Source organism: Muscardinus avellanarius (assembly GCF_963383645.1).
Source record: "Muscardinus avellanarius genome assembly, chromosome: 16".
Classification (NCBI taxonomy): Eukaryota; Metazoa; Chordata; class Mammalia; order Rodentia; family Gliridae; genus Muscardinus; species Muscardinus avellanarius.
Window position 1 is genome coordinate 15,901,424 of NC_137802.1, and position 16,215 is coordinate 15,917,638.

Sequence of the window (16,215 nt, forward strand, 5' to 3'; positions counted from 1 at the left end):
GAACCTAGGGATGTTATCCTGCCGAGCTCTACCCCCAGCCATATTTTTTATTCTTTATTTTGAAACTGGGTCTCACTGAGTTGCAGAGGGCCTCACTAAATAGCTGAGGCTGTCCTCCGGACTGCAGTCCTCCTGTCTCAGCCTCCCAAATGCTGGGATTACAAGTGTGGGCTACCATGCCCGGTTTGACTTAACTATATAATCGTGGAACTCAACCACAATCAAGGTACTGCTGTTGTCCCAAAGTCTGCCAATTTGCTTTTTGTCATTGTGTTAATTTTTTTGTGTGTGTGGGTTTGGGGATGGAACTCAGGGGCATTTGACCTCCAAGCCACACCCCCTGTCCTATTTTTTATTCTTTATTTTGAAACGGTCTCACTGAGTTGCAGAGGGCCTAACTAAGTAGCTGAGGCTGTCCATGAACCACGATCCTCCGGTCTCAGCCTCCTGAATGCTGGGATTACAAGCGTGCGCCACCACGCCTGGCTGTGTTAATTTTTTTTAACAAAAGTAAAAAGACAGTTTAGCCGAGAAAGAGCTGAGAAAGAATATCGTCTTTTAACCAGATGTGCAAAGATTAAAAAACAAAAAACTGGATATCCAGAGGTAAAAGATACACTTTGACACTGGGCATGGTGGCACACACTTCTAATTCTAGTACTTGGGAAGCCGTGACAGGAGCATTTCAGGATTCGAGGACAGCCTCTACAAGTAGTGAGACTAGCATATCAACCTAGTGAGACTCTCATTCAAAATAAAAATACAAAGTAGGGCATCCGCAGACTTGTAACCCCAGCATTTGGGAGGCTGAGATGGGAGGATCACGGTTCTTGGACAGCCTCAGCTACTTAGTGAGGCCTTTTGCAGCTCAGTGAGACCCTGTTTTTTAAAAAAAATAAAAATAGGGCAGGGAGTATAGCTTGGAGATTGAATGCTCCTGGTTTCCATCCCTAGACCCGCAAAGAAAAATAAAAGAAAAATAATACAAGAGGGCTGGGGATGTAGCTGAGAGGTAGAGTATTTCCTGGGTTCAATTCTAGGTATCACATACATACATTTTAAAAAAATAATAAAGCCGGGCATAGCGGTATATACTTGTAATCCTAGTACTTGGGAAGCCGAGATAGGATTGCAGCATTTGGGAGGCTGAGACAGGATGATCTGAGTTCAAGGACAGCCTCAGTTACTTAGGCCCCTTGGGACTCAGTGAGCCCCTATTTCAAAATAAAGAACCAAAAAAATAGGGCCGGGGGTGTAGCTCAGAGGTAGAATGCACCTAGGTCCCACCCCTAGTACTACAAAAAAAAAAAAAAAATAGGGCCAGGGTGTAGCTTGGAGGTAGAATGCCCCTGAGTTCATTCCTCAGTGCCCCTCCCTCCAAAAATGGCAAAAAATAAACAAGAGATAGTCAGTTTTGGGGGGAGAGGTACTGAGGAATGAAGGAATGAACTTGGGAATTCTACCTCCAAGCTACGCCCTCGCCCTATTTTTTTTTTTTTTTTTGTGGTACTGGGGGAGAATCCTAGGGGCATTCTACCTCTGAGCTGTACCCCCTAGCCTTATTTTTTTTTATTTTGAAGCAAGACCTCACCGAGTTGCAGAGGGCCTCTAAGTTCCTGAGGCTGTCCTCCTATCTCAGCCTCCCATCATGCCTAGCCAGGTAAGGAGCAATTTTTAAATCCTAATTTTTTCTTCTGTAAATTATTTTCTTAAGCCGAGCATGGTGGCATATGCCTGTAATCCCTGTACTTGGGAGGCTGAGACAGGAGGATTGCACAGGTTCGAAGCTAGCCTCAGCTACTTAGTGAGGCTTTCAGCAACTTAGTGATACCCTGTTTTCAAATAAAATTTAAAAAATAGGTCTGGGAGTATAGCCTAGAAGTAGAAAGCCTCTGGGTTCCACCCCCTAAGAACCCCAGGCATCAGGGCACCACCAGGTCTGCTCAGGTCTCTTGTACTATTGGGGAGCTAGACCCTTCTCTCCTGGCAGCTCCTATGTCCTCTAGGTGTCCAGGGCAGCCTCACACTGTCTCATAGGATATTCTTAGCCTTGCTGAATGTTGATGGTATTTTAATTGAACTCTGGCAGCTGCTCAGGACAACAGGAGGCAGGCAGATAGGGAGGCCTCTGTGGGAGCCAGAGCAGACCACCAGTGTGCAGGCTGTTAGGATGCAGGTCATACTTCCTCTTAGTTCCCATCCTATCTTTCTGAATTTTGCGACATCTCTTTCCAGGCCAGTATTGTTTCTTTTTCTGTCTCACCATTCATATTTTTCCTCTACTACAGATTTTCTTACCCTGTCTTTATACTGTTATGACATCACTTAAATCTCTAGTTTAAAGAGTTCCAGTATCTCTTTCCCCCTGATGCCTAAAGTGGTGGTAAAATGTCATTTTACATTTTTTACTATTCTCTAAAATCCATCCTAGGGCTTTGTGAAGGATGTCCATGAAGACTCCGTCACCATCTTCTTCGAAAACAAGTAAGACCTTGGGAGTAGAGAATCCAGCATACTAGGTCCTAGAAGGAGAGTAGAGAAGAGGGGGCAGCTGAGTCCTATGAGGCATGTAATAGGTGGGGAAGAGCTGAGGGTTTGGGTGGGTAACTTATATGAAGTCCAGGAGAGGAAAGGCTGAGGATATGGTCAGGGTGGGTCCTTCACTACATTCTAGCAAGAAATGATAGACACCACTGTGGAGCAGGGCCTAGAGTTAACTTGTAATGAACAAGGAAGGTGGGAGTCCTCCGCAGAGACAGTAACCCTTTCCTCCAGTAACCCTTTCCTGAATAAATGGGTGACCACATCATTCTCAGTTGCTTTTTTTGTATCACTGTTTCTCTTGCAGCTGGCAGAGTGAGAGACAGATTCCTTTTGGGGATGTCCGGCTACCACCTCCAGCAGACTATAATAAGGAGATCACAGAAGGGGATGAGGTGGAGGTAAGGGCAGGGGAGCCTCCCTTTTCTAAACATTACTTTTAGCCGGATATGTTGGTGCATGCTTGTAATCTCAGTACTTGGGAGGCTAAGAGGAAGATTTGCAGGTTTGAAGACAGGCTCAGCAAATAGAATCATTAATCTAGTGAGACCCTCTTTCAAAATAAAAATAAGATAGGGCTGGGAGTGTAACTCAGAGGTAGAATGCTCCTGAGTTCAATTCCCAGTGCCACACACACAAAAAAATAAATGCTTTTCTCTGGCTGTCTCTTGTTCTTTTCCCCCCAAGAGGAGCCATCACATCTAGTCATAGAGCCTATGGGGAAGTAGAGTGCTCCATCACAGGTGTGCTCAGCGAAACGCAGGGAGCTCCCAAGTACAGTGGATTCACTCTTTTTATTTGTGATAGATAATAGCACCTAAAATACACGAGTTGTGTTGGTGTGGCCTTTATTGCCAGTGACTTGGCTGAGTGAAGAGGACTGTTCAGGACTTTTGAGTGTAGAAGTTCAGGCCCAGCCTGGGCAACATAGCAAGAGACCCCATCTTTTAAACAAGTACTAATAGCTGGATGTGGTAGTGCATGCTTGTAATCCCAGTACTTGGGAGGCTGAGACAGGAGGACTGCAGGTTTGAAGCCAGCTTTGGCAACTTAGCGAGGCTCTCAGCAACCTAGTGAGACCCTTGTTTGCAAATAAGAAAAAAAAAAAAAAACTGGGCTGGGGATAAAGCTTGGAGATAGAATGCCTGAGTTCAGTCTCCAGTACCGGGGGTGGGGGGAGTAATCAAAATAAAACTGAAAAAACCCATTGCCAGCCGGGGGTGGTGGCACACACTTGTAATCCTAGCATCGGGGAGGCGGAGATCCGAGGATCACGGTTCACGGACAGCCTCAGCTACTTAGGCCCTCTGCAATTTAGTGAGACCCTGTTTCAAAAATAAAGAATAAAAAATAGGGCTGGGGGTGTAGCTCGGAGGTAGAATACCCCTGGGTTCTATCCCCAGTACCATAAAAAAAAAATATATATATATATATATCGCCAGCCAGGCATGGTGGTACATGCTTGTAATTGCAGTACTTGGGAGGCTGAGATAGGAGGATTGCAAGTTCAGGGCCAGCCTCAGCTACTTAGGCCCTCCACAACTTAGTGATACCCTGTTTCAAAATAAAGAATAAAACATAGAGCTGGGGTGTAGAATGCCCCTGGGTTCGATCCCTAATAACACACACACACACACACACACACACACACACACACACACACAGGCACATTGCCAGTTGGATGTGGTGGTGCATACCTATAAACCTGGTTCTTGGGAGGCTGAGATAGCCCAAGGTCTCAGCAATCTGGTGAGACCTTATTTCAAAAATGAAAAAATTAGCCGGGTGTGGTGGCGCGCACTTGTAATCTCAGCATTTGGGAGGCTGAGACTGGAGGATCACGGTTCATGGACAGCCTCAGCTACTTAGTGGGGCCCTTTGCAACTCAGTGAGACCCTGTTTCAAAATAAAGAATAAAAAATTGGACAGAGGGTATAGCTCAGAGGTTGAATGCACTTGGGTTTCATCACCACCAGACCTGCAAAAAAAAAAAAAAGAAAGAAAGAAAGAAAAAATTAAAAATGGGTTCAGGGCCGGGTGTGGTGGCGCACGCTTGTAATCTCTGGGCTTGGGAGGTGGAGACAGGAGGATCGCCCAGGTTCGAAGCCAGACGTGCTAGCTTAAGAGACCCTGTTTCAAAAAATAAAAAAGTATAAAATAGGTCTGGGAGTGTAGCCCGGAGGTAGAAGGGCTTCCAGGAACCCCAGTACCACCAAAAAAAAAAAAAAAAAAAAATGGGTTCGGGTGGAACTTAGAGGTAGAATGCCTCTGTATTCAATCTTTACCACCAAACAACAAAAACAAAACAAACACTATTGCCCTCTGAGTTTTTTTTTTCCTGTATTAGAGTCCTTTTTTATTCTTTATTTTAAAATGGTCTCACTAAGTTGCTGAGGGGCTTACAAAGTTTTTGAGGCCGGCCTTGAACCTATGATCTTTTGTGTCAGTTTCCCAAGTACTGTTATTTTTTAATTTTTTTTTTCTGTATTAGAGATTAAACTCAGGGGCATTCTACTTCTTTTTTTATTTTTTATTTTTTATTTTTTTGGTGGTACTGGGGGTGGAACCCAGGGGCTTTCTACCTCCGGGCTATACTCCCAGACCTATTTTCTATTTTATTTGGAAACAGGGTCTCACTAAGTTGCTGAGAGCCTCACTCAGTAGCTGAGGCTGGCTTTGAACCTGTGCGATCCTCCTGTCTCAGCCTCCCAAGCGTGGGGATTACAAGCGCCACCATGCCCGGCTGGCATTCTACTTCTGAGCTATATCCCTAGCCCTATTTTATTTTTACTTTGAAACAGTTTTCACTGCTGGGCGTGGTGGCGCACACTTGTAATCCCAGCATTCGGGAGGCTGAGACCTGGAGGATCGCGGTTCGCGGTCAGCCTTAGCTACTTAGTGAGGCCCTCTGCAACTCAGTGAAACCCGGTTTCAAAATAAAGAATTAAAAATATGTCAGGGGGTATAGCTCGGAGGTCAAATGCCCCTGGGTTCCATCCCCAGACCCGCAAAAAAAAAAAAAAAAAAAAAAAAAAAAAACAGTTTTCACTAAGTTGTGGAGGGCCTCAGTAAATAACTGAGGCTGGCTGCGAACCTGTGATCCTCCTGTCTCAGTCTTCCATGTACTGGGATGCCAAGCGTGCACCACATACCCACTGCCCTCCTGAGTTTTAGTAGCTCCTTCCTCTGGTTTCCCTTTAACCATAGTTTCAGGTGCACATTAAGTTAATGCTTATTCCATTTTTGATGTTTTTGGTTGGTCTTCAGGGTCTCTTCGGTTTCCATCTCTTCTCAGGTTTATTCTCGAGCCAATGAACAGGAACCCTGCGGCTGGTGGCTGGCCAGGGTGCGGATGATGAAGGGAGATGTGAGTGATCGTAAAGTCCTTTAGAGAACTTTTGAAACCAGTGTTTTATTCATGGGAAGGTAGGCGATAGATGCTTACCCACAATTTCTCCTTTTTACCTCTCTTCCAGTTCTATGTCATTGAATATGCTGCTTGCGATGCCACTTACAATGAGATTGTCACCCTGGAGCGACTTCGGCCAGTTAATCCCAATCCCCTTGCAACCAAAGGCAGCTTCTTCAAGGTCACCATGGCTGTGCCTGAGGACCTGAGAGAGGCGTGAGTATTGGACAGGCTGGAGGCTGGAACAGGGTCTCTTTGCAGCCCTCATCTCTCCTTGTTTCTCCTAGGTCCCACTCCCCCTTTTCAAAGTCGTCTCTGTCGTTCCCCTGGTCTTTAGCTGTGTTCCTTCGTTCTTGCACTCTGCCTTGCTCTTTCTCCCATGAATCTCTCATTGTTCTTTGTCTTCTGAGTACATCACTCTTCCCTGCAGCTGCTCCAATGAAAACGTCCATAAAGAGTTCAAGAAAGCACTGGGAGCCAACTGCATCTTCCTCAACATCACAAATAGTGAGCTCTTTATTCTGGTGAGTTTGTGTGAATTTCACTTAAGCCCCTTCAAAAAGTTTTTTCTTCTATTTTCTTTCCAGAAGGAGAGGAGCCAAATTACATTTATATTTACTTGTCAGAAAGAAAGTATTGCAGATCTGGGCGTGGTGACACATACCTGTAATCCTCAACAACTTGGGAGGTTGAGGTAGGAAGATCACAAGTTATAGGCCAACCTCAGCAACTTAGTAAAACCCTGCCTCAAAATAAAAAGTAAAAGCCGGGTGTGGTGGCGCACGCTTGTAATCCCTGCACTTGGGAGGCTGAGACAGGAGGATTGCACAAGTTCAAAGCCAGCCTTAGCTACTTAGGCTCTCAGCAACTTAGTGAGACCCTGTTTCCAAATAAAGTATAAAATAGATCTGGGTGTATAGCCTGGAGGTAGAAAAGCCCCTGGGTTCCACCCTCAGTACCACCAAAAATAAAAAGTGCTGGGCACAGCTAGGTGTGGTGGCACAAGCTTGTAATGGAGGATTGCAGGTTTCTGGTCAACTTCAGCTACTTAGTAAGGCCCTGTTTAAAAAATAAATAGGGCTGAGAGTATAGCTCAGAGGTAGAATGCCCCTGGGTTCAAACCCCAGTACTGCAAAAAACGGGGGGTTGGGCATGTAGCTCAGTGGCAGGGCACCCTAAATTCAATCTCATACCCACACCCACCCCAAACTCATTGCTCCTAAGTCCTATGGGTCCAGGTAGTCCTACTTTTCCTTAGTTGTCTACATGTTATGACTCGAATGTGTGTGTGTGTGTGTGTGTGTGTGTGTGTGTGTGTGTGTGTGTGTGTGTGTGTGTGATGCTGGGATCCAGCCTAGGACCTCACACTTTCATGCCCCCCCCTTTTTTTTTTCCTGTCAAGAGATTTTATGCCCGGGTGTGGTGGTGCACGCTTATAATCCTAGCATTTGGGAGGATGATACAGGAAGATTGCAGTTGTGGACAGCCTCAGCTGCTTAGGCCCGAAAAAAAAAAGAGATTTTATTTGCTTTGGGTGTATATTCAGGTCCGCCCACCTGTTTTTGTTGTTGTTTTTTTTTTGGTGATACTGAGGGTAGAACCCAGGGGCATTCTACCTCTGAGCTACATGTCCAGCCCTATTTTATTTCTGTTTTGAAATAGGATCTCATTAAGTTCTGGAAGGCCTTATTAAGTAGCTGCAGCTGGCCGCAAACCTGCGATCCTCCTGTCTCAGCCTTCCAGCATTTATCTATCATGCCCAGCATTTTTAATTTTTTAATTTTTATTTTTTTGTGGTACTGGGAATGGAACCCAGGGTCATTCTACCTCTGAACTATACCCTTATCCCCAGCAGTATTTTTTATTCTTTATTTTGAAACAGAGTCTCACTTTGTTGCAAAGGACCTCACTAAGTAGCTGAGGCTGTCTGGGAACCCAGACCCTCCTGTCTGTCTCAGCTTCCCAAATGCTGGGATTACAAACATGCCCCACCATGCCCGGCTTGCCCTTATATTTTACCTGGTAATTATTTTGCAGTTTGAGTTAAGACATTGAGACTCACTCTTAGATATTTTGGACTGTTTTTTTGTTTTGTTTTGTTTGAGAGTCTTAGTACTTGCTGAGGCTGTCCTTAAACCTGTGATCCTCCTGTTTCAGGCTCTGAAGTACTGGAATTATAGGTATGTACCACTACATGTGGTTGGACTTTTTAAATTTTTTTTTTCTACATTTTTGTGGTACTGTGAATTGAACCTAGGGGCATTTCACATCTGAACTATACCCTCAGCCCTATTTATTTATTTATTCATTCATGGTGGTACTGGAGATGGAACCCAGGAGCATTCTACCGTTGAGCTATACTCCCAGCCCTTTTTGTGGTGAGGGTGGAATCCAGGGGCTTTTCTACTTCTGGGCTATACTCCCAGATCTATTTTACTTTATTTGGAAACCGGGTCTCACAAAGTTGCTGAGAGCCTCACTAAGCTGAGGCTGGCTTTAAACATGTGCAATCCTCTGTCTCAGCCTCCCAAGCACTGGGATTACAAGTGTGCACCACCACACCCAGCTTCCCGGCCCTATTTTTTATTTTTTATTTTGAAACAGGACCTCACTGAGTAGCTGAAGCTGTCCGCAAACCGTGATCCTCCTGTCTCAGCCTCCCAAATGCTGGGATTACAAGTATGCGCCACCATGCCTGGCTTATTTTCTTATTAAAAAAATTTTTTTTTGGTGGTACTGGGGTTCCTAGAAACACTTCTACCTAAGGGCTACACTCCCAGACCTATTTTTTATATTTTTATTTGAAAACAGGGTCTCAAGCCAGTGAGGCTGACTTTGAACCAGCGCGATCCTCCTGTATCAGCCTCCCAAGTGCGGGGATTACAGGCGTGTGCCACCACGCCCGGCAAATTTTTTGTTTTTAAAATTTTATTTTAGCCGGGCGTGGTGGCGCATGCTTGTAATCCCCACGCTTGGGAGGCTGAGACAGGAGGAAAGCAAAGGTTCGAAGCCAGCCTCAGCTACTTAGTGAGGCTTTCAGCAACTTAGTGAGACCATGTTTCCAAATAAAATATAAAAAAAGGTCTGGGAGTATAGCCCGGAGGTAGAAAGCCTCTGGGTTCCACCCCCAGTACCACCAAAAAAAATTTTTTTTTTTTTAGCCGGGCGTGGTGGCGCACGCTTGTAATCCCCAAGCTTGAGAGGAGGAGACAGGAGGATCGCGCAGGTTCAAAGCCAGCTACGCTGGCTTAGGAGACCCTGTTTCCAAATTTAAAAAATACATAAAAATAGGTCTGGGAGTGTAGCCCGGGGGTAGAAGGGCTTCCAGGAACCCCAGGACCACCAAAAAAAAAAAAAAATTTTTTTTTATTCTTTATTTTGAAGCAGGATCTCACTAAGCTGGAGAGGGCCTCACTAAGTAGCTGAGCCTAGGCTGGCCACAACTCCATGGTCCTCCTGTCTCAACCTCCCAAGTACTGGGATTACAAGTGTGTGTCACCACACCCAGCTTATTATTTTCTTTTGAAACAGGATCTTACTAGGTTGATAAGAATCTCACTGCTTTCTGAGGATGGCCACAAACCTACAATCCTCCTGTTTCAGCCTCCCAAGTAGTGGGATTACAAGAGTGTGCCACCATGCCTGGCTCTGGCTGGACCTTCAAAACTAGACAGTTTTAGCAGGGCATGGTGGTGCATACGTATAATACCAGTACATGGGAGGCTGAGACAGGAGGGTCAGATGTTTGAGCCTAGCCTTAGAAACTTAATAAGACCCTATGCCAAAATTAAAAAAAAATAAATAATAGAGCTGGAAATTTAGCTTGGAGGTAGAATGCCCCTGGGTTCAATTCGCAGTTCTGGGGAATAAATGAATAAATAAAATAGAAAAAAAAAAAAAAAGCACTGGGAGATGTCGCTCAGATGTAGAATGCCTGTGTTCAGTTCCCAATGCCCCTCCCCCCAAGTAATAATGATAGTAGACTATATCTCGCTATATCCTTGTTTCTTAGTTTTTGTCTAAAACTATTTTCCTTAGTTTCCAGATAGGTCTTGTGAGGTTGACAGTGGTTTCCTTCTCGCCTAGCTGCATTTTGTGTGTGTGTGTGCGTGGCACTGGGGACTGAACCTAGGGACATTCTATAGCTCTGAGCTACACCCACCCCGGCTCTAATTTATTTATTTGTTTGTTTGTTTATTATCTTTGTAGTACTAGGGACATTTGCTTCCAAGCTACACCCCCAGCCCAATTTTTTACTTTATTTTTTTGTAATACTGAGAATGGAATGGGACCCAGTGGCATTCTGCCTCTGAGCTACATCTCCAGCCCTATTTTTTTTTTTTTTTTTTTTATGGTACTGGGGGTGGAACCCAGAGGCTTTCTACCTCCAGGCTATATTCCCAGATCTATTTTCTATTTTATTTGGAAACAGGGTCTCACTAGTTGCTGAGAAACTTCACTTAAGTAGCTGAGGCTGGCTTCAAACCTGTGCAATCCTCCTGTCTCAGCCTCCCAAGCGCGGGGATTACAAGTGTGCGCCACCACGCCCGGCTCCAGCCCTATTTTTTTCCTTATTTTGAAACAGGATCTCACTAAGTAGGTGAGGCTGTCTGTGATCCTCTTGTCTCAGCCTCCCAAATTCTGGAATTATAATCGTGTGCCACTACGCCTGGCTTTTTTATTTTTTTTAATTAAAAAAATTTTTTTTGGTGGTACTGGGGTTCCTGGAAACCCTTCTACCTCCAGGCTACACTCCCAGACCTATTTTATATTTTATTTGGAAACAGGGTCTCTTAAGCCAGCGAGGCTGGCCTCGAACCTGTGCAATTCTCCTGTCTCTGCCTCCCAAGCGCAGAGATTACAAGCCACCACGCCCGGCCTGGCTTTTTAAAAAAAAATATTGCCAGGTGTAGTGGCGCATGCTTGTAATCCCTGTGCTTGGGAGGCAGAGACAGGAGGATCGCGCCAGTTCAAAGCCAGCCGCTCTGGCTTAAGAGACCCTGTTTTCAAATAAAAGTATAAAATAGGTCTGGGAGTGTAGCCCGGAGGTAGAAGGGATTCCAGGAACCCCAGTACCACCGAAAAAAATAAATAAATAAAATAATAATAACTATTATTATTTTTTTAAATTTTTTTGCGGTATTGAGGATTGAACTCATGGACATTCTACCTCTGAGCTATACCCTATATTTTATTTATTTATTTATTTATTTATTTATTTATTTATTTATTTATTTATTTATTTTTGCAGGTCTGGGGATGGAACCCAGGGGCATTCTACCTCCAGGCTACACCCCCTGCCCTATTTTTAATTCTTTATTTTTTATTTATTTATTTATTTTTTGTGGTACTGTGGGTGGAACCCAGAGGCTTTCTACTTCTGGGCTATACTCCCAGACCCATTTTTTAATATTTTATTTGGAAACAGGGTTTCACTAAGTTGCTGAGAGCCTCACTAAGTAGCTGAGGCTGGCTTCAAACCTGCGCGATCCTCCTGTCTCAGCCTCCCAAGCGCGGGGATTACAAGTGTGCGCCACCATGCCCGGCTATTCTTTATTTTGAAACAGGGTCTCACCAGTTACAAAGGGCCTCACTAAGTAGCTGAGGCTGTTCGCGAACCACAGTCCTCCAGTCTCAGCCTCCCAAAGGCTGGGATTACAAGCGTGCGCCACCATGCTGGCGTTTTATTCTTTTTTAATTTTTTTAAATTTTTTTAATTTGAAACAGAGTCTCACTGAGTTGCAGAGGGCCTCTTTAAGTAGTTGAGGCTGGCCACACACCACAATCCTCCTGTCTGAGCCTCCCAAGTATTGGGATTACAAGTGTGTATCGCCGCACCCAGTTCTCCATTTTATTTGTATGTTTGTTTGTTTGCTTATTTATTTTTGTGGTGCCGGGTATTGATCCCACGGCCATTTGACCTCTGAGCTATGTCCTCCACTCTATTTTATTTTGTGTTTGTCACTAAGTAGCTGACAGCCTCACTAAATTGCTGAGTCTGACCTCAAACTTGTGATCCTCACCAGGGGTGGTGGGGCAGGCTTGTAATCCCCTTGCTTGGGAGGCTGAGACAGGAGGATCGTGCAGGTTCAGAGCTAGCCTCACTGGCTTAAGAGACACTGTTTTCCAAATAAAATATAAAATAGGTTTGGGAGTCTAACCTGGAGGTAGAAGGGTTCCATCCCCAGTACCACAAAAAAAAAAAAAAAAAGCCGGGCGTGGTGGCGCAGGCTTGTAATCCCCGCGCTTGGGAGGCTGAGACAGGAGGATTACACAGGTTCGAAACCAGCCTCAGCTACTTAGTGAGGCTGTCAAACTTAGTGAGACCCTGTTTCCAAATAAAATACAAAAAATAGGTTTGGGAGTATCGCCCGGAGGTAGAATGCCTCTGGTTCCACCTCCAGTACCACCAAAAAAAACAACAACCTAACCCTCCCAATTACTGGGATTATGGGCATGTGGCACTATACCCAACTTCTTATTTTTATTTTGGACAGGATCTTGATAGAGTGAGAGTCTTACGTAGTTGCAAGTACTGAGATTACAGGTGTGTGCCACTATGTCCAGATCTACCTTCATTTCTTAATTCTTGGCCTTTTCCAGAGACTCAGGCATTTTGATTTCTAGTCTCTGGCCTTCCCCAGTGTGTATGCCCAGTCCGTTTTCATGACTTTCCCTTTGGTCTCTTCTCAGTCAACTACAGAAGCTCCTGTGAAGCGGGCATCTCTGCTGGGTGATATGCATTTCCGAAGCCTGCGCACCAAACTGCTACTAATGTCCCGAAACGAAGAAGCTACCAAGCACCTAGAGGTAAGCTTTGGCTCCTCTTCCTCCCACCCTTCACCAATGTTCTTACGTTTATAGACTAAAAGACTAAGACTTTAGCCAGGCATGGTGGAGCACGCTTGTAATCCCAGCATTTGGGAGGCTGAGACAGGAGCATCGTGGTTTGCCGCCAGTCTCAGCCACTTAGTGAGGCTGTCTGCAACTCAGTGAGACCCTGTTTCAAAATAAAGAATAAAAAATAGGGCTGGGGGGTGTAGCTCAGGGATTCGTAGAATGCTCCTGGGTTCCATCTATAGTTCTGCAAAAAAAAAAAAAAGACTTAAGGCTTTAAGCCTTGTGTTGTTGGGCTTGCCTTTGATTCCAGTACTTGGGAAGCTGAAACAGGAGGATCAAGGCCAACCAGATTGTTGTCAGCAACCTAGGGAGATCCTATTTCAAAACAAAATAAAAGCCAGGCACAAACAGTGGTGAGAGCTTGAAATCCCAGTACTTGGGAGGCTGAGACAGGAAGATCACAGATTCACAACCAGTTTCAACTACTTAGTGAGACCCTCCACAACTTAGACCCTGTTTTAAAAAGAAAAGTAAATATTAGGACTGAGGCGTAGTTCAGAAATAGAATCCCCCTGGGTTCAACCCCCAGTTCCACTCCAAAATAATAATAATAAGGCTGGGGTGTGGTGTGGCTTGGAGGTAGAAAGCCCCTAGATTCATTCCCTAGTACCATAAAAAATAAAAAGGTCTGGTGGGGGTGTCACTAGGTTTAATCCCCAGTAAAAACAACACACACAAACACACACACATGACTAAATCCTTTTCCAAGGCCCTCTGCAACTTAGTGAGACCCTGTTTCATAATAAAGAATAAAAAATAGGGCAGGGGTATAGCTCCATGGTCTAATGCCCCTGGGTTCCATCCCAGACCTGCAAAAAACAAACAAATAAATAAAGTGGGAAGAGTGCATGGCTCTTACTTCCTGCAAATACCCCAGATTGTCTTTGAAACCCAAACCACTCTGTGGGATCTTTACAGAATATATGTGAGAACTATTTGTACATGTACCATTAAGACTTGGAATCTTTTCCTGATTTGTCAAATAATTGCCCTTTGGCACATCATCTGATTTTTATCTGCAAGTATGATAGTAAAATGGTTAAAGTAGAGTATTGATTGAACCCCAAGGGCATTCTGCCTCTGAGTTTACCCCCAACTCTATTTTTATTTTATTTTATTTTTTGGTACTGGGGATGGAACCCAGAGGCTTTCTACCTCCGGGTTATACTCCCAGCCCTATTTTATATTTTTTATTTTGAAACAGGGTCTCACTAAGTTGCCGAAAGCCTCACTAAGTAGCTGAGACTGGCTTCGAACCTGCGCGATCCTCCTGTCTCAGCCTCCCAAGCGCGGGGATTACAAGCGTGCGCCACCACGCCCGGCTATTTTAATTTTGAAACAGGGTCTTGTTAAGTTGACAAGAGCTTCACTATTTGCTTGCGCTGTTCTCTCACCTGAGATCCTCCTGTCTCAGCCTCCCAAATATTGGGATTACAGGTATGTGCCACCATGCCTGGCTCCAGCCCTATTCTTATTTTTTAATTTTGAAATGGCCTCACTAAGTTGTGGAAGGACCTGGTTAAGTTGCTGGGGCTCTCCTTGAACCTGCCATCCTCCTGTCTCAGCCTCCCAAGTGCATTATAGGTGTGTTCCACACCCAGCTTTGATGTGATGTTTTGTTTTGTGTACTGGGACTGGAACCCAGGGTCTGTGCATGGTTGGTAGGTGTTCTACCACTGAAGTGCATCCTTCTGCCCCTCTGTTTTTGAGTTCTGACATCCTATAATTGTCAAGTTCCCCTTCCCTAAGTATTTTATCATTTTGTCTTTATTTATTCATTGTGATACTGGGCATTGAACCCATGAGTGTTTTACCTCCAAGATCTACCCCCGGCCCTATTTTTTTTTTTTTTTAACCTTGAATCAGGGTCTCACTAAATAGCTGCACACTTGTGATCCTCTTGTGTCAGCCTCCCAAGTACTGGGATTACAGGCATGGGCCACCACACCCAGTTTATACCATTTTCAATGAAAAGAGGGTATGTGTTTAGACATCTACTAAATTTATTAAATGGGAGGGTTTTCTCTGAGCCTCTACACATTCTGGATCATGGTAATTTTTTGCCTTCTAGAGATGCTTCTCAGGGTGCTAAAAGGTGAAAAGTCACTATTACCCCCAGATGATACCAACTTTCTGCTCTCGTCCAATGAGCAGGTTTCCTAATGACAAAAAGTAGAATATTGAGTTCTCCTAAGACTTGGAGGTATTGCTTTCTGGGTAACTTAGATAAATTAGACATAGAGTCTTAAAAATAAGGACCTGTTCTTAGTTTTGTTATTGTAGTTGTTTGTTTTTGGCACTAGGGATTGAACCCAGAAGGCAAATCCTTCCAGCTTCAACCTCAGCCCTATTTTATTTTTTTATTTATTTTCATTTTGTACTGGGGATTCAGCTTAGGGGCATTCTACCTCTGAGCTACACCCTCAGTCCTTTTTTATTCTTTATTTTAAAATGGTCTCACTAAGTTGCTGAGGGGCTTACAAAGTTTTTGAGGCCGGCCTTGAACCTGTGATCCTTTGTCTCAGCTTCCCAAGTACTTTTTAATACTTCCCAAGTATTTTTTAATTTTGAGACAGGATTTGCTAAGTTACTGAGGAATCACACTAAGTTGCCAAGGCTGACTTGGAGCCTGCAATTGTCCTGTCTCAGCCTCCTTGTATATTTTTCCTTCATAGTGACATTCTAACTTATTTAAGGGTGAGACATTTGAGATTCCACCATGATTTCTTCAGTGCATTTTTCTTTCAGACAAGCAAGCAGTTGGCAGCAGCATTCCAGGAGGAGTTCACAGTGCGAGAGGACCTGATGGGTCTGGCAATTGGGACTCATGGTGCCAACATCCAGCAAGCCCGAAAAGTACCTGGAGTGACTGCCATTGAGCTGGGTGAAGAGACTTGCACTTTCCGCATCTATGGGGAGGTCAGCAAATGATCTCTTTGTCTTCTAGGTCCTTTGGGCGATGGAGGGAAGAAAGGCAGAAGTAGAAACCGAACCTGAGTTATGAAGACCTCTGTCCCTGACTTTGGCATTAGCTTATTTTTCCCAAATCCGAGAGGGTAGGGAGATCATTGTTGGACACCCGTCCTCTATTTGCATAACAACTCCCCACTGTTCTACAGACCCCAGAGGCATGCCGACAGGCCCGAAGCTACCTGGAATTTTCTGAGGACTCTGTGCAAGTTCCCAGGAACCTTGTTGGTGAGTTGTGGGTATATGTATAAAGGAGAGTAGAAGGCTGGGTGCAATCCCAGGTACTTGGGAGGCTGAGGTGGGAAGATTGCTTGAGCCCAGAAGTTTGAGACTAGCCTGGGCAACATAGCAAGACCCAGTCTCAAAAAAGAGAATAGAGTTAGAGGCCCAGACAC

The 16,215-nt window shown here is 44.6% G+C and overlaps 1 protein-coding gene and 1 long non-coding RNA gene across 2 annotated transcripts in view; one reads left to right on the forward strand and one right to left on the reverse strand.

Annotated features, from left to right (window-relative positions):
• LOC308275117 overlaps positions 1-16,215 on the reverse strand; it is a 562,357-nt gene that overhangs the window by 449,602 nt on the left and 96,540 nt on the right. The gene's annotated exons all lie outside the window — the stretch shown is intronic.
• The window catches only part of FXR2 (FMR1 autosomal homolog 2), a gene marked incomplete at both ends in the record, with an annotated part of 31,027 nt that overhangs the window by 11,085 nt on the left and 3,727 nt on the right, over positions 1-16,215 (forward strand). The window contains 8 exons of the mRNA XM_080713101.1: positions 2,432-2,484; positions 2,849-2,942; positions 5,837-5,908; positions 6,018-6,166; positions 6,381-6,474; positions 12,644-12,760; positions 15,599-15,769; positions 15,970-16,048. Coding sequence (XP_080569227.1) covers positions 2,432-2,484; positions 2,849-2,942; positions 5,837-5,908; positions 6,018-6,166; positions 6,381-6,474; positions 12,644-12,760; positions 15,599-15,769; positions 15,970-16,048 — 829 coding nt within the window. The remainder of the gene's footprint in view (positions 1-2,431; positions 2,485-2,848; positions 2,943-5,836; positions 5,909-6,017; positions 6,167-6,380; positions 6,475-12,643; positions 12,761-15,598; positions 15,770-15,969; positions 16,049-16,215) is intronic.